The 26,949-nt window shown below is 61.8% G+C and overlaps 3 protein-coding genes and 1 non-coding gene across 5 annotated transcripts; 3 read left to right on the forward strand and 1 right to left on the reverse strand.

The window, feature by feature from the left end:
- Nucleotides 1-213: 213 nt before the first annotated feature.
- On the reverse strand, nt 214-4,161 carry LOC127465713 (ATPase GET3; the record flags this gene model as incomplete). The annotated part of the gene is made up of 4 exons (XM_051776229.1): nt 3,872-4,161; nt 2,814-2,961; nt 1,384-1,532; nt 214-364 (listed from the first exon to the last, which is right to left on the reverse strand). Coding segments are annotated over exons 1-4 (639 nt in total), but the record flags the coding sequence as incomplete, so codon positions are not given.
- A 92-nt stretch (nt 4,162-4,253) lies between these two features.
- On the forward strand, nt 4,254-6,987 carry TRIR (telomerase RNA component interacting RNase). The gene is given in 4 exon segments (XM_051776228.1): nt 4,254-4,570; nt 4,908-4,985; nt 6,860-6,908; nt 6,911-6,987. Coding segments are annotated over 4 exon segments (471 nt in total). The 5' UTR covers nt 4,254-4,282; the 3' UTR covers nt 6,967-6,987.
- Nucleotides 6,988-9,334: 2,347 nt separating this feature from the next.
- On the forward strand, nt 9,335-26,452 carry TNPO2 (transportin 2). 2 transcript variants are annotated; one of them, XM_051776223.1, is made up of 25 exons: nt 9,335-9,481; nt 10,858-11,078; nt 11,963-12,038; nt 13,438-13,587; nt 13,664-13,770; nt 13,860-13,993; nt 15,517-15,598; nt 15,679-15,801; nt 16,361-16,479; nt 17,282-17,342; nt 19,212-19,380; nt 19,461-19,613; nt 21,489-21,714; nt 22,896-23,067; nt 23,578-23,664; nt 24,327-24,434; nt 24,542-24,700; nt 24,782-24,869; nt 24,951-25,049; nt 25,158-25,253; nt 25,360-25,435; nt 25,531-25,630; nt 25,915-25,989; nt 26,088-26,219; nt 26,332-26,452. In XM_051776223.1, the coding sequence occupies exons 2-24, from the start codon at nt 10,980-10,982 to the stop codon at nt 26,193-26,195; spliced, it is 2,667 nt and encodes an 888-aa protein (XP_051632183.1). In that variant the 5' UTR covers nt 9,335-9,481; nt 10,858-10,979; the 3' UTR covers nt 26,196-26,219; nt 26,332-26,452. The 2 variants fall into 2 exon arrangements, with proteins under 2 accessions (XP_051632183.1, XP_051632184.1); XM_051776224.1 differs by lacking the exons at nt 15,517-15,598; nt 15,679-15,801; nt 16,361-16,479; ... (14 more) ...; nt 26,088-26,219; nt 26,332-26,452 and adding an exon at nt 14,353-14,507.
- Nucleotides 18,232-18,297, forward strand: LOC127465714 (small nucleolar RNA SNORD41). Its single transcript, XR_007902328.1, has one exon. It is a non-coding gene; the product is annotated as a small nucleolar RNA SNORD41 (small nucleolar RNA).
- Nucleotides 26,453-26,949: the final 497 nt, after the last annotated feature.

A 26,949-nucleotide genomic window follows, 5' to 3' on the forward strand; every position in this document is an offset into this window, starting at 1 on the left:
CCCTGGGACCACCCCAGACCCCCCTGAGGCCCCCACCTGGGAGATGAAGGGGCTGATCTGGTTCTTGACCTGTGTGAGCCAACCCATTCCCCACTCCCAGTTCCCCAAAACCCACCTCCCCTCAGCTTGGGGAGACCCCAGATCCTTCTGGGACCATCCCAGACCCCTCTGGGACCACCCCAGACCCCCCTGGGACCCCCCTGAGGCCCCCACCTGGGAGATGAAGGGGCTGATCTGGTTCTTGATCTGCATGAGCCGGCCCAGCCCCCTCTCCACGATGGTGGGGAAGTTGAGCAGCCTCAGGGTGTGCCCCGTGGGGGCCGTGTCAAAGACCACCACGGAGAAATTCATGCCCTTCACCAGCCTGGGGAGGGTTTAGGGGGGGTCAGCAGGGCTGAAACCCTCCCCACAGGCCCCCTGAGCCCTCCTCATGGAATCACAGAATCCCAGAATCAGCTGGGTTGGAAGGGACCTCCCAGATCATCCAGTCCAACCCTTGATCCAACCCCGCCGTGGTTCCCAGCCCATGGCACTGATGCCACATCCAGTCTTATCCTAAAAACCTCCAGGGATGGAAAATCCACCCCCTCCCTGGGCAGCCCATTCCAATGGCTGAGCACCCCCTCTGGAAAGAAATTCTTCCTGATCTCCAACCTAACCCTCCCCTGGCACAGCTCCAGACCCAGCCCTCTTGTCTTGCTGATGGGAAAAGAGACCAACCCCCCCTGGCTCCCCCCTCCTGTCAGGGAGTTGCAGAGAGTGAGGAGGTCTCCCCTGAGCCTCCTCTTCTCCAGGCTGAGCCCCCCCAGCTCCCTCAGCCTCTCCTCACAGCACTTGTGCTCCAGTCCCTTCCCCAGCCTCGTTGCTCCCCTCTGGCCCTGCTCCAGCCCCTCCATGTCCTTCCTGAGCTGAGGGCCCAGAGCTGGACACAGCACTCCAGGGGTGGCCTTGCCAGGGGCAGAATCACTTCCCTGGACCTGTTGGCCACACTCTTCCTGCTCCAGGCCAGGATCCATTGGCCCTCTTGTCCCCCTGGGCACACTCTGGCTCCTGTTCAGCTCCCTGCCCATCCCAAATCCCAGCTCCCTTCCTGCCTGGCTGCTCTCCAGCCACTCTGTCCCCTGCACGGGGTTGTTGTGACCAAAGGGCAGGACCCAGCACTTGCTTGGCCTGGTTGGAACCTCACCCCCTTGGAATCAGCCCAACCCTCCAACCTCTCCAGGTCCCTCTGCAGAGCTCCTCCTCACCAGCCTGGAGAAATTCAACCCCTTCACCAGCCTGGGAGGGGGGTCAGGGGGACAGGACCCTCCTGCTCAGCCCCAGGGGGAGAAATCAGCAGGGCTGGACCCCCTCAAGCCCCCCAAAGCCCCCTCAGCCCCTCACCTCATGACCTCTGCATAGCTCATGGCCTCGTCGATGCCGGGGAAGGCGCTCATGGCCTCCTGCATCATCTTCTTGCCCATGCTGAGCACGTTGTCCTCCTCGAAGAACTCGTCAGGCAGCTCGGCCACCCCCAGACTGGGGTCAATCTCCTGTTGGGGGGGGGTCAGCACCGCCCAGGGACCCCCAAAACCCTCCCAAACCCACCCAGAAAACACCCAAGCACCTGCTACGAAACTTTCTGAAAACTGGCCCAAAACCTCCCCAAAAATCTCCCACAAAAACCTCCCCTAAAACCCTTCCAAACCCAGTCAAAAACCATCCAAGCACCTGCTGCCAAACCTTCCAAAAACCAGCCCAAAACCTCCCCAAAACTCTCCCAAACCCAGCCAAAAACCATCCAAGCACCTGCTGCAAAACCTTCCAAAAACCAACCCAAAACCTCTCCCAAACCCAGCCAAAAACCCACCCAAAACCATCCAAACATCTGATGCAAAAGCATCTCAAAACCTCCCCCAAAACTCTCCCAAACCCAGCCAAAAACCCACCCAAAATAGTCGAAACATCTGCTACAAAACTTTCCAAAACCCGGCCCAAAATCTTCCCCAAAACCCAGCCAAAAACCATCCGAGCACCTGCTACAAAACCTTCCAAAAACCAGCCCAAAACCTTCCCCCAAACCCTCCCAAACCCACCTAAAAAACATCCAAGCACCTGCTACAAAACCTTCCCCAAAACTCTCCCAAACCCAGCCAAAAACCCACCCAAAACCATCCAAACATCTGCTACGAAACCTTCCAAAAACCATTGAAAAACCTCCCCCAAAACTCTCCCAAACCCAGCCAAAAACTGTCCAAATATCTGTTACAAACTTTTCCAAAAACCATCCAAAAATCTCCCCCCAAAACCTCCCTAAAACCCCTCGGGTATCTCACCCACCCCCAGCTTGGGGTCGATCTCCTGTTGGGAAAGGGGGGGGTCAGCACTGCCCAGGGACCCCCAAAACCCTCCCAAATACATCCAAAAATCCACCCAAAATCCTCCAAACATCTGCTACAAAACTTTCCAAACACCAGCCCAAAACCTTCCCCCAAAACCCTCCCAACCCAGCCAAAACCTACCCTAAAATGGTCCAAAAAGCTGCTACAAAACCTCCCAAAAACCATCCCAAACCTCCCCCAAAAGCCTCCCAAACCCACCCACCTCCCCCACCCCCCAAAATGGTCCAAACAGCTCCCACAAAACCTTCCAAAAACCATCCAAAAACTTCCCCCTAAACCTCCCTAAAACCCCTCGGGCATCTCACCCACCTTCAGCCTGGGGTCGATCTCCTGTGAGCAAGAGGCTCAGCACTGCCTGGGACCCCCAAAACCTCCCCAAAACCCCCCCAAACCACCCCCAGCACCCCCCAAACCCCCCGGGGGGGGACCCACCATGGCGAAGAGGTTGTCATAGCCCTTGACTTTGGTGGGCACCTTGGAGAACTTCTGGTCGAAGGCGTCGGAGATGTTGTGAGCGGGGTCGGTGGAGATGATCAGGACGCTCTCCCTGACCCGGGACAGCTGCACGGCCAAGCTGCAGCTGGAGTGGGAATGGGGGAGCTTTTGGGGGTGCTTTTGGGGTCTTTGTGTGTGTGTGACCCCCTCCATCCTATCCCGGTGTCTTCCAATCTGTGCTGATGCCCCCAGTCAATCCCGATCCCAATCCCGATCCCCCCGGTCCATTCTGATCCCCCCAAGCCCAGTTCCCCATCCCATCCCCTCCCATCCCATCCCCTCCCATCCCACCCCGTTCCCTGTCCCAATCCCATCCCAATCCCCCCAGTCCATCCTGACCCCCCAAGTCTACATGACTCCCTATCCCATCGTGTCCCCCCCATCCCATCCCATCCCATCCCATCCCATCCCCTCCCATCCCACCCCGTTCCCTGTCCCAATCCCATCCCAATCCCCCCAGTCCATCCTGACCCCCCAAGTCTACGTGACTCCCTATCCCATTGTGTCCCCCCCATCTCACCCTGTTCCTCCCATCCCATCCCATCCCATCCCACCCCATCCCATCCCACCGTGTCCCCCCCATCCCATCCCAATCCCCTCAGTCCATCCTGATCCCCCCAAGTCTTCCTGACTCCCCATCCCACCCTGTTTCCTCCATCCCATCCCATCCCATCCCATCCCATCCCATCCCATCCCATCCCAATCCCCCCCAAGTCTGCCTGACTCCCCAGCCCACCCTGTCCCCCCCATCCCATCCCAATCCCCCCAGTCCACCGCAATTCCCCCAGTCTGTCCAGTCCTCCCCAGTTTATCCCAACCCCCCCCATCCCACCCTGGCCCATCCCGATCCCCCCGCGGGCTGTCCGGTGCTGCCCCATCCCGCTTCCCCTGACGCTCCGCGGTCACGATCTCCCTCAGTCCATCCCGATCCCCCCATCCCACCCCATCCCGTTCCCTCCCCGGTTCCCGTCCCTGTCCCCGTCCTCCCCCGTCACCTGCACGTCGTCTTCCCCACTCCGCCCTTCCCGCCCACAAAGATCCACTTAAGGCTGCGCTGCTCGATGATGTTCGCCAGGGTCGGCTCCAGCGGCTCCACGTCGGGCGCGTCCTCGAACTCCTCGGGCCCCTCGGCCGCCCACCCTCCTCCTCCTCCTCCTCCTCCTCCTCCCGCCGCCGCCGCCGCCATCTTCCCCGCGCCACCGCCCGCCGCGCGCTGGTTGGCCGCCGCCACGCCCCGCCCACTCTTCCTCCCCTCTCCATTGGTCGCCTCAACCGTCAATCCCGCGTGGAAGGCGGGGCGCAGCGCCCAGCGCTCCGCGCGTTGCCGGGCAACGTGACGCCATCACCGCGCGCCGGTCGCGCTGACGTCACTGCGGCGCGCCGGCGGCGGCGGAGGGGGGGACAAGATGGCGGCGCGCGGCGAGGACCGGGAGGGCCCCGAGGCCTCGGAGGGCCCCGAGACGCCTTCGCCGCCCCCGCCGGGCCCCGGCGGTGGCGTCAACGTGTTCGCCAACGACGGCAGCTTCCTGGAGCTCTTCAAGCGCAAGATGGAGGCGGAGGAGCAGCAGCAGCGCGAGCGCGAGGCGGCGGCGGCGGCGGCCGGCGATGGCGGCGGCGGCACCACCGGGAGCGGCGGGCCCGGCGCGCAGCGAGGGGGGGACGGGGCGAAGAGGAGCGGCGGGGCGCTCGGCTTTGTAAGGAGGAGGGGGCGCGGGGACTAACGGCAGCGGGGAAAACGGCAGCGGGGAGATCGCGGGGCCGTTGGCGGGGGGTCCTCGGGAGGCGCTCGGCACCGGGGGCTGCTCGCGGAGGCTCCTCGGTGTCTCCCCGGTGCCGTCCCCCCGGGGCTCTCCTCGGTCCCGGTCCCCCTTCGTGGTCCCTTTTCCACCCCGTTTTTGGGGGTTTCAGGGCAGGTTTGACCCTCGTTTCCCCTTTTCCCCGGGTCCGGGCCGCCCCCCCCGGGGATCCCTGAGTCCCCCCCCGGTTTCGGGGGGTTCCGGTGACGGGGTGGGTGTGTGTGTCCACCCCTAGGTGGGGCGGCGGAGGGGGGGCAACAAACTGGCCCTGAAAACGGGAGTGGTGGCCAAGAAACAGAAGACTGATGAGGAGGTGGGTCCTGGGGGGGGTTGGAGGGGGTTCGGGGGGGGCCTTGGGGGTCCTGGGAGGAGCTTGAGGGGGTTTGGGGTGGGATTTGGGGTCCGGGGGAGAGTTTGGGAGGATTTGGGGAGGGACTGGGGGTCCTGGGGGGAGCTTGAGGGGATTTGAGGGGGTATTGGGGGTCCTGGGGGGAGCTTGAGGGGGTTTAGGGGGGTGGATTGGGGGTCCTGGGGGGAGCTTGAGGGGATTTGGGGATGGATTTGGGGTCCTGGGGGAGTTTGAGAGGATTTGGGGAAGGACTTGGGGTCCTGGGGGGGGGTTGGAGGGGGTTGGGGGGGGGGATTGAGGGTCCTGGGGGGAGCTTGAGGGGGTTTGGGGTGTGGATTTGGGGTCTTGGGGGGAGCTTGAGGGGGTTTAGGAATGGATTTGGGGTCCTGGGGGGAGCTTGAGGGGGTTTAGGGGGGTGGATTTGGGGTCCTGAGCGGGGGAGGGGGAACTGGGGGTCCTGGGAGGGGAACTGGCGAGCTCAAGAGGGGATTAAGGGGTGGGTTGTGGGTCCATTAAGGGGGGAAGAGATGGTCCCACAGGGGAATTGGGGATCCTGGGGAGGGGAATTGAGGGTCCCAGGGGGGAATTCGGGGGTTCTGGGTGGGGATGGGAGGGCCAGGGGAGTGAAGTTGGGGGTCCCAGGAGAGGTCCTGGAAGGGAATTGGGGCGGGGGGGGGGTCCTGGCGTGAAATTGGTTCTCTTTGGAGGGAGAATTTGGGCTCCCTGGGGGGGGTAAATTGAGGGTTGAGGGGGGATAAGTTGGTCCCTGGGGGGTGGGACTGGGGCTCACGTGTCCCCCTTGATTTTTGGGGTGATTTTGGGGGGTTCTGGGGTGAAACTGGTTCTCTTTGGAGAGAGACCTGGGACTCTGAGTGGGGGTAAATTGAGGGTCGTGGGGGAATAAGTTGGCCCCCGGGGGGTGGGACTGGGGGTCCACGTGTCCCTCTTGATTTTTGGGGTGATTTTTGGTGGTCCATGTGCCCATCTTGATTTTTGGGGTGAAACTGGTTCTCTTTGGAGGGAGAATTGGGGCTCCCTGGGGAGGTAAATTGAGGGTTGAGGGGGGATAAGTTGGTCCCTGAGGAGTGAGACTGGGGGTCCACATGTCCCCCTTGATTTTTGGGGTGATTTTGGGGGGTTTTGAGGTGATATGGGAGAGGTTTGGGGTGAAACTGGTTCTCTTTGCAGGGAGAATTTGGGCTCCCTGGGGGGGGTAAATTGAGGTCGTGGGGGATAAGTTGATCCCTGAGGAGTGAGACTGGGGGTCCACGTGTCCCCCTTGATTTTTGGGATGATTTTTGGGGGTTCTGGGGTGATTTTGGGGGGTTTTGGGGTGAAACTGGTTCTCTTTACAGGGATAATTTGGGCTCCGGGGGGGGATAATTTGAGGGTCGTGGGGGGATAATTTGGACCCTGAGAGGTGGGACTGGGGGTCCCTTTTACCCCTTGATTTTTGGGGTGATATGGGGGGGTTTTGGGGTGATATGGAGGGGTTTTGGGGTGATATGGGGAGGTTTTGGGGTGAAACTGGTTCTCTTTACAGGGATAATTTGGGCTCCGGGGGGGGATAATTTGAGGGTCGTGGGGGGAGAAATTTGGACCCCGAGGGGTGGGACTGGGGGTCCCTTTTACCCCTTGATTTTTGGGGTGATATGGGGGGTTTTGGGGTGATTTTGGGGGGTTTTGGGGTGAAACTGGTTCTCTTTACAGGGACAATTTGGGCTCCGGGGGGATAAATTGAGGGTCGTGGGGGGATAATTTGGACCCCAAGGGGTGGGACTGGGGGTCCACGTGCCCCCCTTGATCTTTGGGGTGATTTTGGGGGGTTTTTGGGGCAGGTGCTGACGAGTAAAGGCGACGCCTGGGCCAAGTACCTGGCGGAGGTGCAGAGTACAAAGCCCACCAGTGCAGCGACGACGACAAGACACGGCCCCTGGTCAAATAGCGCCGGACCCCCCCCCCAAAATCACCCCCGGGGGGGGTGGGGAGGGGGGCCTGGGACCCCCAAAAAAACTGGTCAAATAGCACCAGCCCCCCCCCTCCCCAAAGAAATCTTTCCAAGGGGATGTCCTGGGACCCCCAAAAACTGGTGGAATGGCACCGGTTTGTGTGTGTGTCCCCCCCCCCCCCCAAAAAAAAACCTGCCCAGGGGAGTTCTGGGACCCCCAAAATCCCTGGTTAAATAGTGTTGCCCCCCCCCCCAAATAACCTGCCTGGGGGCAGGGGGGGGTCCTGGGACTCCAAAACAAAGGGTGAAATAGTTCCAGACACACCCTCCCCCCCAAAAAAAACCCACCTGGTGGGGGGAGGTCCCAGGCCCCCAAAAAATTGGTCAAATAACACTGGTCCTCTCCCCCCCCCCCAAAAAAAAAACCCAACCTGCTCTAGGGTGGTCCCAACACCCCAAAAAACCTGCCTGGGGAGGTCCAGACCCCCCCCCCCCCAAAATATTTGGTCAGATAGTGCCACCCCCCCCCCCAAAAAAAGACCTGCCAGGGGGGTCTTGGGATCCCCCAAAATTCCTGGTCAAATAGCACCAACCCCCTCCCCCCCTCCAAAATTACCTGGGGGAGGGGAGTCCTGCCCCCCCCCCCCCAAAAATGGTCAAATAGCGCTGCCCCCCCCCCCCCCCAAAACTTGGCTGGGGGGGGTCTTGGGACCCCCTAAAATACTTGTCCAAGTTGGGGGTCCCACCTGTGCCCCCCCCAACACCTATTTAAGGGGGGGAGGTGCCGGTCCCGCCCCTTTTCTACACCCCCCTTCTGCCCCCCAGGGCCACCCTCCCCCTAAAAAAACCCCCCTGGACTTGAGTCTGGGGGTGGCCCTGATGCTGCCCCTCCCCCTATTCCCCCCCCCCTCGCTGAGTTTTGGGGGGAAATTGGGGATTTTGGGGGGGGGGGGCGGCGCAGAATTAAAGAACTCGGAGGTTTCAGAGCTGCTGAGACGTTTTTTTGGGGGTCTTCTGGGGTTTGGGGAGGGGGCTCCACTCTGGTTTTGGGGGGGGGGGAGGCAGTTTTTGGGGGTTCTTGAGATTTGCCCCCCCCCCGCCCCCCCAAGTGCTGAATTTTCACCGGGTTTGGCCTTTTTAACCCCAATAAAATTTGGGGGGTGGGGGGAGGAGGAGGAGGCCAAGCAGGGCCGGTTCCCCCTCTCAGAGCCCCCCGACCCTCTTCCCAATTCCAGTCCCAGTCCTCCAGTTCCCTACGAACCCTATCCCAGTCATCCCAGTTTCCCTGAACCTGCTCCCAGTCCCCCCTGAACCCCCCCAGTTACTCCCAGTTCCCCCTGACTCCTCTCCCAGTTCCCCCAACTCCTCTCCCAGTCCCTCCATCCCATCCCAGTTCCCCCTGAATCCCCCCAGTTACTCCCAGTTTCCCTTGACTCCCCTCCCAGTTCCCTCTGACTCCTCTCCCAGTCCCTCCATCCCATCCCAGTCCCCCCGAACCCTCCCAGTTACTCCCAGTTCCCCCTGACTCCTCTCCCAGGATGTCCATCCCATCCCAGACCCCCCTGAATCCCTCCAGTTACTCCCGCCTGACTCCCCTCTCAGTTTCCTCTGACTCCTCTCCCAGTCCCCCCATCCCATCCCAGTCCCCCCTGAACCCTCCCAGTTACTCCCAGTTCCCCTTGACTCCCAGTTCCCCAAACTCGCCTCCCAGTCCCTCCATCCCATCCCAGTTCACCCCGAATCCCCCCAGTTACTCCCAGTTCCCCCTGACTCCTCTCCCAGTCTGTCCATCCCATCCCAGTCCCCCCCGAACCCCTCAGTTACTCACAATTCTCCCTGACTCCCCTCCCAGTTCTCCCTGACTCCTCTCCCAGTCCCCCCTGAGCCCCCCCAGTTACTCCCCTCTGACTCCCAGTCCCTCCATCCCATCCCAGTCCCCCCTGAATCCCCCCAGTTACTCCCAGTTCCCCCTGACTCCTCTCCCAGTCCCTCCATCCTATCCGAGTCCCCCCTGAGCCCCCCCAGTTACTCCCCTCTGACTCCCAGTCCCTCCATCCCATCCCAGTCCCCCCTGAATCCCCCCAGTTACTCCCAGTTCCCCCTGACTCCCCTCCCAGTCCCTCCATCCCATCCCAGTCCCCCCTGAATCCCCCCAGTTACTCCCAGTTCCCCCCGGTCACCTCACCCGCGCAGGGGAGGGGGGTGTCCCCTCTCCCCCCCGCCCTTTTCCCCGGAATGGTCCGGCCCGCGCGCGCTGCACGCCGGGACTTGCAGTCCCTCTTGCCTCTCCAGCGCTCTGCGCACGCGCCCTTCGACCCCGCCCCTTCCTCGCTTCTTCCCCCGCCCCTTCCCGGCCTGGCCCCGCCCCCGGCGCACGTGACGCGGACGGTGGCCCGCGGGGGTCACGGGGGGCAGCGCCGAGACCCCCCCCCGGCCGCGCTCCGACCCCCCCGCCGGCACCGGGACCCCCCTTTGGACCCTCCCGGGCACCGGGACCCCCCCCCTCGGGCAGGTACCGGCAGCGCGGGGGCGGCGGGAAACGGCGCGAGGGGCCTGAGGGGGGGGGGAGGCGAATGGGGCGTCCCCGGGACGGATCGGGGGGGTCCTGGCGGGGATCGGGGGGTCTCTGGGGGGGTGAAAAGGAGGTTTGGGGGGAGATCGGGGGTCCCGGGAAAGGGAGGGTTGTTGGGATGGGGAACTGGGGGGTCCCGGCGGGGCTGGGGGGCTCTTGGAAGGGCTGAGAAGGGGTTTTAGGGGGGGGGGGGAGAAATTGGGAGGGGGGGTCTCGAGGAGCAGAAAAAGAAGACGGGCGGGGGAATTTGGGGGTCCCAGGGGAGGGACCGGGGGGGGGGATTAAAAAGAGGGCTCAGGGAGTGGAGGGGCTGGGGGGGGGGGGGATATGGGGGATCCCGGGGAGGGGGGATCGGGGATTCCAGGGCAGAACTGGGGGTCCCTGAGGGGGTGGCGGCGGGATAGAGTGGGGTGGTGGGGTGGGTTTACCGTGGGGGGGGAGCACTAAGGGGGGGGGACACACAACCCCCCGGTCCCCTCCCCCCCGTTTCCTCCCGCCATTCCCGCTCCCACGTGCGCGGCCCGCGGGCCCCTCCCCCGCCCCCCCCCTTCCCCTTGGGGGGGTCCCCACAATCCCTTTTCCGCCCCCCCTCGCCACTGAGTTCATCGGGGGGTACCCCCAGGACCACCCCCCTTATTGAGGGTCTCCAAAGTTCCTTTTCCGCCCCCCCCCCGGCATCGAATTCATCAGGGGGTACCCTCAGGGCCCCCCCCTTCCCCTTGGGGGGGTCCCCAAAGTCCCTTCTCCACCCCCCCCCCCCCCACCCCGGCACCGAGTTCATCGGGGGGTACCCCCAGGTCCCCCCCCCCCCTTCTCCTTGGGGGGTCCTCAAAGTCCCTTTTCTGCCCCCCCCAGCACTGAGTTCATCGGGGAAGTACCCCCAGGACCCCCCCCTTCCCCTTGGGGGGTCCCCACAATCCCTTCTCCAGCACCCCTGGCACCCACTTCATGGGGGGTACCCCCAGGGCCCCACTCCTTTTTGGGGGGTCCCCACAGTCCCTTCTCTGCCCCCCCTGGCACCCACTTCATGGGGGGTACCCCAGGACCCCCGGGGGGTCCCACAGTCCCTTCTCCGCCCCCCCCCCCCCGGCATCGAATTCATCAGGAGGTACCCCCAGGACCCCCCCCCTTCTCCTTGGGGGGGTCCCCACAATCCCTTCTCTGCCCCCCCCGGCACCCACTTCATGGGGGGTACCCCAGGACCCCCGGGGGGTCCCCACAGTCCCTTCTCCGCCCCCCCCCCAGCACCCACTTCATGGGGGGTACCCCCAGAACCCCCCTTCCTTTTTCCCTTCTCCTCTCCCCTCTCCCCGCAGCGACCCAAGGGCTGCGCCCCCTCCCCATTTACCGCCTCCGGGACCCCCCAGGACCCCCCGAGACCCCTCCAAGCCCCCCCCCCCCGGGACCCTGGAGGGGGGCCCCCCCCCCCGGGCCGGCCATGGACTGGCAGCCGGACGAGCAGGGGCTGCAGCAGGTCCTGCAGCTGCTCAAGGACTCGCAGTCGCCCAACACGGCCACCCAGCGCGTGGTGCAGGACGTATCCTTCCCCCGGGGGGGGGGGGTCCGGGGGGCTCTGGGACCACCAGGGAGGGAGGGGGGAAGATGTGACCTCCAAGCTCTGCTGGGAAGGTGTTGGAAATGGGGGGCGGGGGGAGGTGGATGGGGGTCCTCGTGTGTTCTCACTCTGTCCCTGTGTGTTCCTTGTTGTTGTTGTCACTTTATTTTGGGGGGGGGGGGGTGTCCCCTCCCCCGGCCCCCCTCCTCGTTATTGTCCTCCCTGTGACCCCCCCCCATTCCTGTCTCTGTGCCCGTGTCCCCCTCCTTGTGACCCCCCCCGAGTCCTCCCCAGCCCCTTCATCCCCCCTGACCCCCCCCCCAGTCCTGTCCCACCCCCCCCAAAATTAAAACAGCTCAACCAATTCCCTGATTTCAACAATTACCTGATTTTTGTGCCCCCTTGGCCCCCCCCAGACCTGTCGTTCCCCCCCCCAAAAAAATTAGAACAGCTCAACCCTGATCTCAACAATTACCTGATATTTGCCCACCCCAGTCCTGTCCCACCCCCCCAAAAATTAAAACAGCTCAACCAGTTCCTTGATTTCAACAATTACCTAATTTTTGCCCCCCCCAGTCCTGTCCCACCCCCCCAGGTCACCCCCATTTTTGTCCAAACCCCTCCTTAACACCCCCCCCAGAAATCAGAACAGCTCAACCAATTCCCTGATTTCAACAATTACCTGATTTTTGTCCCCCCTGACCCCCCCCCGACCTGTCCCACCCCCCCAGAAATTAAAACAGCTCAACCAGTTCCCTGATTTCAACAATTACCTGATTTTTATCCCCCCTGACCCCCCCAGTCCTGTCCCACCCCCCCAGGTCACCCCCATTTTTGTCCAAACCCCTCCTTAACACCCCCCCCAGAAATTAAAACAGCTCAACCAGTTCCCTGATTTCAACAATTACCTGATTTTCGTCCTCACACGCCTCAAATCCGAAGGTGGGAAGGCAAAGGGGGGTATTTGGGGGGGGTCTTGGGGGACGGGGGGTCCTGGAGGGGGTGATTTGGGAGGGGCAGAGTGATTTGGGGGGGTGGAGTGGAGGGGGGCAGATCTATTTGGGGGCCACTGGAGCCCTTTAGGGGGGAATTGGGGGGGGGTTTAGCTCCCATGACCCCCCCCAGGGGGCAAACCTCCCTATTTGCCCCCCCAGGACGAGCCATTTAGGGGATATTGGAGCCCTTTTGGGGGCACCGGGGGGGGAATTTAACCCCCAGGCCCCTCCGAACATCCCCCAGGATGAACCATTTGGGGGCTGTTGGAGCCCTTTGGGTGGTCCCAGGTTGGGATTTATGGGATTTATGGTCTGTGGCCCCCCCCCAAACCCCCCATATGAGTCATTTCAGGGGTGACAGGGGCACTTAGGGGATGACAGGGACCATTTCAGGGGTGACAGTTGTAATTTGGGACCATTTGAGGGGTGACAGTTATAATTTGGGGCAAACAGGGCCCATTTAAGGGGTGACAGGGCCATTTGAGGGACAACAGGGACCATTTAAAGGGTGACATTTGTAACTTGGGGGACAACAGGGACTGTTTAAGGGGTGACAGTTGTAACTTGGGGGACAACAGGGACTGTTTAAGGGGTGACAGTTGTAACTTGGGACCATTTAAGGGGTGACAGCTGTAATTTGGGACCGTTTAAGGGGTGACAGTTGTAATTTGGGGCAAACAGGGACCATTTAAGGGGTGACTGTTGTAACTTGGGACCATTTAAGGGGTAACAGTTGTAACTTGGGGGTTGACAAGGATCATTTAAGGGGTAACTGTTGCAACTTGGTATCATTTAAGGGGTAACTGTTGTAACTTGGTATCATTTAAGGGCTGACAGTTGCAACTTGAGGGACAACAGGGACCATTTAAGGGGTGACAGTTGTAACTTGGGGCTTGACAAGGATCATTTAAGGGGTAACTGTTGTAACTTGGTATCATTTAAGGGCTGACAGTTGCAACTTGAGGGACAACAGGGACCATTTAAGGGGTGACAGTTGTAACTTGGGGGACAACAGGGACTGTTTAAGGGGTGAGAGTTGTAATTTGGGACCCTTTAAGGGGTGAGAGTTGTAATTTGGGACCCTTTAAGGGGTGACAGTTGTAATTTGGGACCATTTAAGGGGTGAGAGTTGTAATTTGGGACCCTTTAAGGGGTGACAGTTGTAATTTGAGGGACAACAGGGACCATTTAAGGGGTGCCTGTTGTAACTTGGGACCATTTAAGGGGTGCCAGTTGTATTTAGCCGCCCTTGGGGGGCCGACAGAGATATTTGGGGGCTCTTGGAGCCCTCTGGGTGGTACCAGGGTGGGTTTTACCCCCCGAACCCCCCTTTTTTACCCCCCCAGACGAGCCCACGCGCTCCCTGAGCGGCCTCATCCTGAAGAACAACGTGAAGGCCCATTTCCAGAGCTTCCCCCCGCCCGTGGCCGAGTTCATCAAGCAGGAGTGTCTGAACCACCTGGGGGACAACTCCTCCCTCATCCGGGCCACCATCGGTGAGCTGGGGACTGAGACACCCCCAGGAACCCCCCCAAACCCCCCCCAAAATTGATTTTCCCCCCCGTTTTCCAGGCATCCTGATCACCACCATCGCCTCCAAGGGGGAGCTGCAGATGTGGCCGGAGCTGCTGCCCCAGCTCTGCAACCTCCTCAACTCCGAGGATTACAACACCTGCGAGGTGTGGGGGGCACCTGGGGGCACCGGGGGGGGCTGTGGCAGGGGGGCTGACACCCTCCCCTCCCTTCCCCCCCGATCTGCTGTGCCCAGGGGGCTTTCGGGGCCCTGCAGAAGATCTGCGAGGATTCCTCGGAGCTGCTGGACAGCGACGCCCTCAACAGGCCCCTCAACGTCATGATCCCCAAATTCCTGCAGTTCTTCAAGCACTGCAGCCCCAAAATCAGGTACAGGGGGGACCTGTGCTCAGGTGGGGGGGTCTGAGACAGGTGGGAACGTTGGGGGTCCCTTCCTGAGCCGCTGGATCTCACAGTCAGCTGAGTCCTCTGGGGGCTCATCCTGAGATTCCTGATCCTCAAATTCATGATGCCCAAATTCCTGCAGTTCTTCAGGCACTGCAGCCCCAAAACCAGGTGCAGGGGGGACCTGTGGTCAGGTAGGGGAGGTCTGAGACAGGTGGGAATGTTGAGGGTCCATTCCTGAGCCACTGGATCTCACAGTCAACTGAGTCCCTGAAATTCCTGATCCCTGAATTCCTGATCCCCAAATTCCTGCAGTTCTTCAAGCACTGCAGCCCCAAAATCAGGTACAGGGGGGATCTGTGGTCAGATAGGGGTGGTCTCAGACAGGTGGGAACGTTGGGGGTCCCTTCCTGAGCCGCTGGATCTCACAGTGAGCTGAGTCCTCTGGGGGCTCATCCCCAAATTCCTGATCCCTGAATTCCTGATCCCCAAATTCCTGCAGTTCTTCAGGCACTGCAGCCCCAAAACCAGGTGCAGGGGGACAGGTGAGACCCCCCCCCCCTTGTGCCCCCCATGGTTAGGTTGGGGTCTCAGGCAGATGGGGGGGCTCGCCCAGAGCTCTGAACTGGCCCCTCAACGTCCTGATCCCCAAATTCCCAAGTTCCTGCAGTTTTTCGGGCACTGCAGCCCCAAAATCCGGTGCAGGGGGGGGCACTTGGACCCCGATGTCACTCCGAGAGTCCCCCAGAGCCCAGCTGGGTTTTTTGGGGCTGTTCGGGGGGGGTCCAACTGAGTCTGGGGGGGTTCACATGATTTTGGGGGGCTCACATGAGTTTGGGGGGTTCCCGTGAGTTTGGGGGGTTCCCATGATTTTGGGGGGTTCGTGTGAGTTTGAGGGTGTCCAGGTGAGTTTGGGGGGTTCACCTGAGTTTGGGGGGCTCACATGAGTTTGGGGGGCTCACATGAGTTTGAGAGAGAGTTCCCATGAGTTTGGGGGGCTCACATGAGTTTGAGGGGCTCACATGAGATTGAGGGTGTCCAGGTGAGTTTGGGGGGTTCACCTGAGTTTGGGGGGCTCACATGAGTTTGAGGGTGTCCAGGTGAGTTTGGGGGGTTCACCTGAGTTTGGGGGTGTCCAGGTGAGTTTAGGGGGTGGCCGGGTGAGTTTTGGGGTGTCCAGGTGAGTTTGGGGGGGCTCACATGAGTTTGAGGGTGTCCAGGTGAGTTTGGGGGGTTCCCATGAGTTTGAGAGGGGTTTCCCATGAGTTTGGGGGTGTCCAGGTGAGTTTGGGGGGTTCCCATGAGTTTGAGAGGGGTTTCCCATGAGTTTGGGGGTGTCCAGGTGAGTTTGGGGGGTTCCCATGATTTTGGGGGATTCCCATGAGTTTGAGGGTGTCCAGGTGAGTTTGGGGGGTTCACCTGACTTTGGGGGGTTCCCATGACTTTGGGGGTGTCTCCAGCTGCCCCCCCAACCCCCCTAATCCCCCCCAAACTCCCCCCCCCCACAGGTCCCACGCCATCGCCTGTGTCAACCAGTTCATCATGGACCGGGCGCAGGCGCTGATGGAGAACATCGACACCTTCATCGAGGTCTGGGGGGGGCCAGGGGGCTTGGGGGGCTCTTGGGGGGCTCCAGGGGAACTCACCTCTGCCCCCCCACCCTTCCCCAGCACCTGTTTGCCCTGGCTGTGGACGAGGACCCCGAGGTGAGGAAGAACGTGTGCCGGGCGCTGGTGATGCTGCTGGAGGTGAGGATCGACCGCCTGCTGCCCCACATGTACAGCATCATCCAGGTGAGGGGTTTGGGGGGGGTTTTGGGGGATCTGGGGGGTTGGGGGGTGATTTGGGAGAGGGGAGGGATGTACAGGTACAGCATCATCCAGGTGAGGGGGTTTGGGGGTCTTGTGGGGGGGTTAGGGGGTGATTTGGGAGAGGGGAGGGATGTACAGGTACAGCATCATCCAGGTGAGGGGGTTTGGGGGGTGATTGAGGGGTGATTTTGGGGGGGGAGGGGATGTACAGGTACAGCATCATCCAGGTGAGGGGTTTTGGGGGGGTTTGGAGGGTTATTGAGGGGTGATTTTGGGAGGGGAGGGGATGTACAGGTACAGCATCATCCAGGTGAGGGGGCCTTGGGGGGGCCTTGGGGGGTGATTTTGGGTGGAGGGATGTCCAGGTGCTGCCCCCCAGGTACAGCATCATCCAGGTGAGGGGCACAGGGGGGCTTGGAGGGAGGGGTGACTTAGGGGGGTGCAGAGGTTATTTGAGATGCAGTTTAAGAGGGATGATTTGGGGGGCAGGTGGGGGGTCCCTGTGCCCCAGGGGGGGTCTCACCTGCCCTCCCCCTCCCAGTACATGCTGCAGAGGACCCAGGACAGCGACGAGAACGTGGCCCTGGAGGCCTGTGAGTTCTGGCTGACGCTGGCGGAGCAGCCCATCTGCAAGGACGTGCTGACAGCTCACCTGGTGCAGTGAGTGACCCCAAACCCACCCCAAATTCACCCCAAAAACACCCCCATCTGCAAGGACATGCTGACAGCTCACCTGGTGCAGTGAGTGACCCCAAAACCACCCCAAATTCACCCCAGAAACACCCCCATCTGCAAGGACGTGCTGACAGCTCACCTGGTGCAGTGAGTGACCCCAAATTCACCCTAAAACCACCCCAAATTCACCCCAAATTCAGCCCCATCTGCAAGGACGTGCTGACAGCTCACCTGGTGCAGTGAGTGACCCCAAATTCACCCCAAATTCACCCCAAATTCAGCCCCATCTGCAAGGACGTGCTGACAGCTCACCTGGTGCAGTGAGTGACCCCAAAACCACCCGAAAAACGCCCCAAATTCACCCCAAATTCACCCCCATCTGCAAGGACATGCTGACAGCTCACCTGGTGCAGTGAGTGACCCCAAAAACACCCCAAAAACACCCCAAGTTCACTCCAAATTCGCCCCCATCTGCAAGGACGTGCTAACAGCTCACCTGTTGCAGTGAGTGACCCCAAAACCACCCCAAAAACACCCCAAATTCAGCCCCATCTGCAAGGACGTGCTGACAGCTCACCTGGTGCAGTGAGTGACCCCAAAAACACCTCAAATTCACCCCTAAACCACCCCAAATTTACCCCCAAAACACCCCAAATTCAGCCCCATCTGCAAGGACGTGCTGACAGCTCACCTGGTGCAGTGAGTGACCCCAAAACCACCCCAAATTCACCCCAAAACCACCCCAAATTCACCCCCAGCCCCCCCTGACCCTCCCGTGCCCCCCCAGGCTGATCCCAATCCTGGTGCACGGGATGAGATACTCGGAGATCGACATCATCCTGCTCAAGGTGGGCACTGGGAGGGGGCACTGGTGTCACTGGGAGCACTGGGAGGGGGCACTGGTGTCACTGGGAGGGGGCACTGGTGTCCCTGGGGGCCATACTGGTGTCACTGATGTCACTGGGAGGGGGCACCGGTGTCCCTGGGGGTCGTACTGGTGTCCCTGGGGGCCGTACTGGTGTCACTGGGAGGGGGCACTGGTGTCACTGGGAGGGGGCACTGGTGTCCCTGGGGGCTGTACTGGTGTCACTGGTGTCACTGGGAGGGGGCACTGGTGTCCCTGGGGGCTGTACTGGTGTCCCTGGGGGCTGTACTGGTGTCACTGATGTCACTGGGAGAGGGCACCGGTGTCCCTGGGGGTCGTACTGGTGTCCCTGGGGGCCGTACTGGTGTCACTGGGAGGGGGCACTGGTGTCCCTGGGGGCTGTACTGGTGTCACTGGTGTCACTGGGAGGGGGCACTGGTGTCCCTGGGGGCTGTACTGGTGTCCCTGGGGGCTGTACTGGTGTCACTGGTGTCACTGGGAGGGGGCACTGGTATCCCTGGGGGCCGTACTGGTGTCCCTGGGGGCTGTACTGGTGTCACTGGTGTCACTGGGAGGGGGCACTGGTGTCCCTGGGGGGCTGTACTGGTGTCCCTGGGGGCTGTACTGGTGTCACTGGTGTCACTGGGAGGGGGCACTGGTGTCCCTGGGGGGCTGTACTGGTGTCCCTGGGGGCCGTACTGGTGTCACTGGGGGTCGTACTGGTGTCACTGGGGGTCGTACTGGTGTCACTGGGAGCTGTACTGGTGTCCCTGGGGGCTGTACTGGTATCCCTGGGGGCCGTACTGGTGTCACTGGGGGTCGTACTGGTGTCCCTGGGGGCCGTACTGGTGTCACTGGGAGCCCCTCGCCCCCCGGAGGTGATGACACCCCTGCACTGAGCCCCGTGATGGGTGTTGTGTTCGTACTGTCTGATCCGGGGGGGGGGCCCCATGTCACGACACCACGACGTCACGTCGCGACACGATGACGTCACTTCCTGATATGATGACGTTACGTTGCAATACGATGACGTCATGTTGCGATACGATGATGTCACGGCGTCACGTTGCGATACGACAGCATCGTGTTGCGATAAGATGACGTCACATTGTGATGCAACGGTGTCACGTCGCGATACGATGGTGTCACGTCGCGACACGATGACGTCACTTCCTGATATGATGACGTTACGTTGCAATACGATGACGTCATGTTGCGATACGATGATGTCACGGCGTCACGTTGCGATACGACAGCATCGTGTTGCGATAAGATGACGTCACATTGTGATGCAACGGTGTCACGTCGCGATACGATGGTGTCACGTCGCGACACGATGACGTCACTTTGCGATACGATGACGTCAGGTTGCAATACGATGACATCATGTTGCGATACGATGATGTCATGGCATCACATTGCGATATGATGACATCACACTGTGATACAACGGTGTCACGTGGCGATACGATGGTGTCGTGTCGCGATACGATGACGTCACGTCACGATACGATGACATCACACTGTGATGTGATGACGTCACATCGCAATACGACGACGTCACGCCGCGATACGATGATGTCACATCATGATACGATGATGTCATCTCACGATACAATGGTGTCACATCGCGATACGATGACGTCACGTCACAAAATGACGTCATGTCGCAATACGATGACATCAGATTGAGATATGATGATGTCACGTTGCGACACGACGGCGTCATGTCACGATACTACAACATCGTGTTGCGATACGATGACGTCACATTGACATATGATGACGTCACGTCGCGATACGATGACGTCACGTCGCGATACGACGACGTCACGTCGCGATCCCCCCGCAGGGTGACGTGGAGGAGGACGAGGCGGTGCCGGACAGCGAGCAGGACATCAAGCCGCGGTTCCACAAGTCGCGCACGGTGACGTTGGCGCACGAGGAGCAGCGGGGCGGGGACGGCGACGGGGACGGCGACGATGAGGACGACGACGAGACCCTGTCGGACTGGAACCTGCGTAAGGGGGGGGGGGGGTGTGAGGGGCTGGGGGGGCTCAGGGGGTCCGGGGGGGTCGTTAACCCCCTCACCTGTGCCCAGGTAAGTGCTCGGCCGCCGCCCTGGACGTCCTGGCCAACGTGTTCCGCGAGGAGCTGCTGCCCCACCTGCTGCCCCTGCTCAAGGAGCTGCTCTTCCACCTCGAGTGGGTGGTCAAGGAGTCGGGGATCCTGGTCCTGGGGGCCATCGCTGAAGGTGACCCCCCCAAAATGACACCTGGTTATAGGGGATCCTGGTTATAGGGGATCCTGGTCCTGGGGGCCATCGCCGAAGGTGACCCCCCAAAAATGACACTGGGGAGGGGTCCTGGTTATAGGGGATCCTGGTTATAGGGGATTCTGGTTATAGGGGATCCTGGTTATAGGGGATCCTGGTCCTGGGGGCCATCGCTGAAGGTGACCCCCCCAAAATGACTCCTGGTTATAGGGGATCCTGGTTATAGGGGATCCTGGTCCTGGGGGCCATCGCTGAAGGTGACCCCCCCAAAATGACACCTGGTTATAGGGGATCCTGGTTATAGGGGATCCTGGTCCTGGGGGCCATCGCCGAAGGTGACCCCCCAAAAATGACACTGGGGAGGGGTCCTGGTTATAGGGGATCCTGGTTATAGGGGATTCTGGTTATAGGGGATCCTGGTTATAGGGGATCCTGGTCCTGGGGGCCATCGCTGAAGGTGACCCCCCCAAAATGACTCCTGGTTATAGGGGATCCTGGTTATAGGGGATCCTGGTCCTGGGGGCCATCGCTGAAGGTGACCCCCCCAAAATGACACCTGGTTATAGGGGATCCTGGTTATAGGGGATCCTGGTCCTGGGGGCCATCGCCGAAGGTGACCCCCCAAAAATGACACTGGGGAGGGGTCCTGGTTATAGGGGATCCTGGTTATAGGGGATTCTGGTTATAGGGGATCCTGGTTATAGGGGATCCTGGTCCTGGGGGCCATCGCTGAAGGTGACCCCCCCAAAATGACACCTGGTTATAGGGGATCCTGGTTATAGGGGATCCTGGTCCTGGGGGCCATCGCTGAAGGTGACCCCCCAAAAATGACACTGGGGAGGGGTCCTGGTTATAGGGGATCCTGGTTATAGGGGATCCTGGTTATAGGGGATCCTGGTCCTGGGGGCCATTGCTGAAGGTGACCCCCCCAAAATGACACCTGGGAGGGCTCCTGGTTATAGGGGATCCTGGTTTTAGAGGATCCTGGTCCTGGGGGGCACAAAATAACACTTGGGGAGGGTCCTGGTTATAGAGGATCCTGGTTGTAGAGGATCCTGGTTATAGGGGATCCTGGTTCTGGGGGCCATCGCTGAAGGTGACCCCCCCAAAATGACACCTGGGAGGGCTCCTGGTTATAGGGGATCCTGGTTATGGGGGATCCTGGTCCTGGGGGGCACAAAATAACACCTGGGGAGGGGTCCTGGTTATAGAGGATCCTCGTTATAGAGGATCCTGGTTACAGAGGATCCTGGTTATAGGGGATCCTGGTTCTGGGGGGGCACAAAATAACACCTGGGGAGGGGTCCTGGTTTTATAGGATCCTGGTTATAGAGGATCCTGGTTATAGGGGATCCTGGTCCTGGGGGCCATCGCTGAAGGTGACCCCCCCAAAATGACACCTGGTTATAGGGGATCCTGGTTATAGGGGATCCTGGTCCTGGGGTCCATCCTTGAAGGTGATCCCCCAAAACGACACCTGGGGGGGCTCCTGGGGTCCATCCTTGAAGGTGACCCCCAAAAACAACACCTGGGGGGTCTTGGTTATGGGGAATCCTGGTTATAGGGGCTCCTGGTCCTGGTTATAGGGGATCCTGGTTATAGGGGCTCCTGGTCCTGGTTATAGGGGCTCCTGGTCCTGGTTATAGGGGATCCTGCTCCCGGGATCCATCCTTGAGGGTGCCCCCCCCCCCCAAAACACCACCTGGGGAGGGGCCAGGGGGGGGCAACCTGGTGGTCCCTCCCCAGAAGCAGGCACGGAGGGAGGACCCCCCCCCAAAAAAACCCCACCCCCTGCAAGGGGGTGATCCCGGGTGCTCTCCGTGGGTATCCCTGACCCCCCCCTGTGCCCCCCAGGCTGCATGCAGGGCATGGTGCCCTACCTGCCCGAGCTGGTGCCGCACCTGATCCGGTGCCTGGCGGACAGGAAGGCGCTGGTGAGGTCCATCGCCTGCTGGACCCTGAGCCGTTACGCTCACTGGGTGGTCGCGCAGCCCCCCGAGCTCTACCTGAAGCCCCTCATGACCGAGCTGCTCCAGCGCATCCTCGACAGCAACAAACGCGTCCAGGAGGCGGCCTGCAGGTGGCACTGGGGGCACTGGGGGGGCACTGGGAGGGCAGGGGGGTTGATAGGGGGCACTGGGGGCACTGGGGGGGCACTGGGAGGGCAGGGGGGTTGATAGGGGGCACTGGGGGCACTGGGGGGGCACTGGGAGGGCACTGGGAGGGCAGGGGTGATGATAGGTGACACTGGGGGGACTGGGAGCACTGGGAGGGCACTGGGGGAGCAGGGGGGGTGATAAGTGACACTGGGGGCACTGGGAGGGCACTGGGAGGGCAGGGGGGGTGACAGGTGACATTGGGGGGACTGGGAGGGCACTGGGAGGGCACTGGGAGGGCACTGGGAGGGCAGGGGTGACATTGGGGGACACTGGGGGCACTGGGGAGGCACTGGGAGGGCAGGGAGGGTGACAGGTGACACTGGGGACACTGGGAGGGCAGGGGGGGTGACAGGTGACACTGGGGACACTGGGAGGGCACTGGGAGGGCAGGGGGGGTGATAGGTGACACTGGGGGCACTGGGAGCACTGGGAGGGCAGGGGGGGTGATAGGTGACACTGGGGGGACTGGGAGCACTGGGAGCACTGGGAGGGCACTGGGAGGGCAGGGGGGGTGATAGGTGACACTGGGGGGACTGGGAGGGCACTGGGGGAGCAGGGGGGGTGATAGGTGACACTGGGGGCACTGGGAGGGCACTGGGGGGGCACTGGGGGAGCAGGGGGGTGATAAGTGACACTGGGGGCACTGGGGAGGCACTGGGAGGGAAGGGGGGGTGATAGGGGGCACTGGGAGGGCACTGGGAGGGCAGGGGGGGTGACAGGTGAGACTGGGGGCACTGGGGGCACTGGGGGGGCACTAGGAGGGCAGGGGGGTGATAGGTGACACTGGGGGCACTGGGGACACTGGGAGGGCACTGGGAGGGCTGGGGGGGTGACAGGTGACATTGGGGGACACTGGGGGGGCACTGGGGGAGCACTGGGAGGGCAGGGGGGTGACAGGTGACACTGAGGGACCTGAGGGTGGGTTTGGGCCCCCCCGGGGGGTGATGACACCTCTGTCACCGACTCCCGTGACGACGGCGAGATTCGTACTGCCTGACCCCGGGGGGGGACACTCCCTGTTCTGGGGGTCCTGGGGGGCGTTTGGGGGGTCCCTGACCCCGTCTTTTGGGGTCTCCCCCTCATTTTTGGGCTCCCCCCCCAGTGCTTTTGCCACGCTGGAGGAGGAGGCCTGCACGGAGCTGGTGCCCTACCTGAGCTTCATCCTGGACACGCTGGTCTTCGCCTTCGGGAAGTACCAGCACAAGAACCTGCTCATCCTCTACGACGCCATCGGCACCTTGGCCGACTCCGTGGGCCACCACCTCAACCAGCCGGTGGGTCCCGGGGGGGCTCCCGGTGTCCCCCCAAAGCCAAAACCCTCCCCAGCCCGAGCCTGGTGTCCCCCCAAAACCAAAATCCCCCCTCAGCCTAAGCCTTGTGTCCCCCCAAAACTAAACCCGCCCAAGCCCAGTGTTCCACCAAAACCCTCCCCCAGCCTGAGCCCAGGTCCCCCCAAAACCAAACCCCCCCCAGCCCAAGCCTGGTGTTCCCCTAAAACCAAACTCCCCCCCAGACCAAGCCCGGGGGCCCCCCAAAACCAAACCCCCCCCCAGCCCAAGCCTGGTGTTCCCCCAAAACCAAAACCCCCCCCAGCCCGAGCCCGACCCGGTGATGACGTGACATTCGAATCCCGAATTTCCCAGTGTGGATCTCTTTGTTCTGAGGGTCTCAGGGCTTTTGGGGAAGGGGCCTTTTCCCCCCACATCCCCCCCCATGTGTCCCTCATGTCCCCCCATGTCCCCCCGTGTGTCCCCCCCGTCCACGTGACCCTCCCTGTGTCCCAGGAGTACATCCAGAAGTTGATGCCGCCGCTCATCCAGAAGTGGAACGAGCTCAAGGATGAGGACAAGGACCTTTTCCCGCTGCTGGAGGTGGGGCTGGAGGGGTCCCAGGGCTGGTTTTGGGGGGAGGAACCTCATTTTGGGGGGTCTGGAGAGTGGGGGGGGTGGGGGCTGCCCCTGAGCTGAGGGGGAACAGGGACTGGAACCTTCCATTGGGGTGGTTTTGGGGGGACGTTCTGTTGGCTCCAGCCAAAATTGAGGGGATCCCCGACTCGGGGGGAGGACACATCTTGTTTTTGGTTGCCTGACCTGTTTTGGGGTGTCCCCCCAGTGCCTGTTCCCTGTTTTGAGGGGTCTGTAGAGTGTGTTGGGTGTGGGGGCTGCCCCTGAACTGAGGGGGAACAGGGACTGGAACCTTCCATTGGGGTGGTTTGGGGGGGTTTCCTTTGGCTTCAGCCAAAATTAGGGGGATCCCCCGAGTCGGGGACACACACACACCTTGTTTTGGGGATGTCTGACCTGTTTTGGGGTGTCCCCCCAGTGCCTGTTCCCTGTTTTGAGGGGTCTGTAGAGTGTGTTGGGTGTGGGGGCTTCCCCTGAGCTGAGGGGGAACAGGGACTGGAACCTTCCATTGGGGTGGTTTTGGGGGGACGTTCTGTTGGCTCCAGCCAAAATTGGGGGGATCCCCGACTCGGGGTGGGGGGACACATCTTGTTTTTGGGTGCCTGACCTGTTTTGGGGTGTCCCCCCAGTGCCTGTCCTCGGTGGCCACGGCCCTGCAGAGCGGGTTCCTGCCCTACTGCGAGCCCGTGTACCAGCGCTGCGTCACCCTGGTCCAGAAAACCCTGGCCCAGGCCATGGTGAGCCCCCCTCCCTCCCTCCTTCCCTCTCGTGGCGTTTTGGGGACCCCCGGGGGGGTGCCAGCGTTCTCCCCCCGCGGTGCCAACCCCCCCCGTGCCCCCCCCAGATGTACAACCAGCACCCCGAGCAATACGAAGCCCCCGACAAGGATTTCATGATCGTGGCCCTGGACCTGCTGAGCGGCCTCGCCGAGGGGCTCGGTGGCCACGTGGAGCAGCTGGTGGCCCGTTCCAACATCATGACGCTGCTTTTCCAGTGCATGCAGGTGAGGGGGGACCCCCCACGACCCCCCAAATCCCTCGGTGGGGCACCAGGACCCCCCCCCGAACCGCCCTTGTCCCCACAGGACACGATGCCCGAGGTGCGGCAAAGCTCCTTCGCCCTCCTGGGCGACCTCACCAAGGCCTGTTTCGTGCACGTCAAGCCCTGTATCGGTGGGTTTTGGGGGTCCTCGAGGGGGGGGACACCCTTCCAAAGTTGAGGGAGGCTCACCTGTGTGTCCCCCCCCTCCCCAGCTGAATTCATGCCCATCCTGGGCACCAACCTGAACCCCGAGTTCATCTCCGTCTGCAACAACGCGACCTGGGCCATCGGGGAGATCTGCATGCAGATGGGTGAGACCCGCCAAAAACCGGGCTGAGACCCCCCCAAAAACTGACCTGAACCTCCCCCAGCCCCCTCCAAACCTCACCTGAGCCCCTCACCTTGTTTTTACCCCCCAGGAGCAGAAATGCAACCCTATGTGCAGATGGTCCTCACCAACCTCGTGGAGATCATCAACCGCCCCAACACCCCCAAAACCCTGCTGGAGAACACGGGTGAGGGCTGAGGGGGCACAGAGGGACCCCCCCCCCAACCTGTTGGGTGCTGGGGGTTCTCCCCCAAAATCCTCAATCCCCCCCCAAATCCTCAATCTCTCCTCAGCCATCACCATCGGGCGCCTCGGCTTCGTGTGCCCTCAGGAGGTGGCCCCGATGCTGCAGCAGTTTATTCGGCCCTGGTGAGTCTGAGGGGGGCTTTTAGGGGTCCCTAGCACCCCCTAAAATTTCGGGGGGGGGCTCTGAACCTCAATTTCCACCCCCCACCCCCCCCAAGGTGCACGTCGCTGCGGAACATCCGCGACAACGAGGAGAAGGACTCGGCCTTCCGGGGGATCTGCGTCATGATCGGGGTGAACCCCGGGGGGGTTGTGCAGGTAGGAGGGTCCCCGGGGCCTCGGGTGGTCCCCAAGGGTGTTTTGAGGGGTGGGCACCTCATTTTTGGGGGGTCTGGGGGCTGCCCCTGAGCTGGGGGCGAGCAGGAACTCAAACCTTCCGTCGGGGTGATTTTGTCGGGGTCTCTTTGGCTCCAGCCAAAACTGGGGGGCAAGGGGGGCCCTCTGCATCCCCCCTACTTCACCCTCCCGTTGATGTGTGTGTCCCCCTTTAATTTCTCCCCATTTTCCTGCCCCCCTCCATCTCCAATTCCCCCCCTCCCCAGGATTTCATCTTCTTCTGCGACGCCGTCGCGTCCTGGGTGAGCCCCAAGGACGACCTGAGGGACATGTTTTACAAGGTACCCACGGCCCGGGGGGGAACTCTGGGGACCCCCCCAAAATGGGGGGGGTTCAGCAGGGCTCTCATCTTTATTTTTAACCCCCCCCCCACACAAAGATCCTGCACGGCTTCAAGGCCCAGGTGGGCGAGGAGAACTGGCAGCAGTTTTCGGAGCAGTTCCCCCCCCTCCTCAAGGAGCGACTGGCGGCGTTTTACGGGGTCTGAGCCAGGGGGTGACCCCTCAAACAGGTGCGGGGGGGGCCCCAGCATCCCCAAAAATGGGGGGGGGGCACAGCCAAAACCCCCCCAGGGTGTGCAGAACTCCCCCCCCCCAATCTCTGCTCTCCCCCCCCACCCCCAGGTCGGCGCCAGGACCCCGAAGGGGACGCGGCCGAGGGACCCCGGGGGGGGGGCGGGAGTGGGGTCCCCCCCCCGCCACGGCCCCCGGGGAGGGTCCCGGGGGGGGTCCTGAGAGTGGTTTGACCCCCCCCGAGGGGAGGATAAAGGGAGGGGGGCTGCGGGTGGGGCCGCAGGGGGTGGGGTGGGCCCGTGGCAGGGGGGAGCCCTAAAACCTCGTGGGGGGGGCCCTAAAACCCTTGGGAGGGTCAAAAATCGGGGATAAAGGGTCCCAAAACCCGGGGAGGGGGCCCTAAAACTTCAGGGGGGGCTCCAAACCCTGGGGGGACCCTCAAACCATTGGGAGGGTCCAAAAAAGGGGGGGTGTCCCTGTTTCCGTTGGGGGGGGGCCCAAAACCCTGCTGGGAGAAACAAAAATCGGGGCTGAAGGGTCCCAAAATTCTGAGAGGGATCCCCCAAAACCTTGGGGAGGTGTCCCAAAACCCTGGTGGGGGGGTATGCCCCAAACCTTAGGGAGGCCCCAAAACTCTTGGGAGGGTCAAAAATCGGGGCTGAAGGGTCCAAAAAGGGGGGGGGTCCCAGTTTCCCTGGGGGAGGGGGGGCCCAAAAACCCTTGGGAGGG

Source organism: Manacus candei, unplaced genomic scaffold (genome assembly GCF_025592945.1).
Source record: "Manacus candei isolate 608988 ecotype Guabito, Panama unplaced genomic scaffold, ASM2559294v1 h1tg000470l, whole genome shotgun sequence".
NCBI classification, from domain to species: domain Eukaryota; kingdom Metazoa; phylum Chordata; class Aves; order Passeriformes; family Pipridae; genus Manacus; species Manacus candei.

Bases quoted from the DNA above. Each gene is read 5' to 3' on its own strand.
- TNPO2 (XM_051776223.1), top strand. From the start codon at position 10,980: ATGGACTGGCAGCCGGACGAGCAGGGGCTGCAGCAGGTCCTGCAGCTG. The intron at 15,802-16,360 runs GTGAGGGGTTTG...TCCCCCTCCCAG, and splicing joins ACATGTACAGCATCATCCAG to TACATGCTGCAGAGGACCCA. The intron at 23,665-24,326 runs GTGGGGCTGGAG...GTGTCCCCCCAG, and splicing joins ACCTTTTCCCGCTGCTGGAG to TGCCTGTCCTCGGTGGCCAC.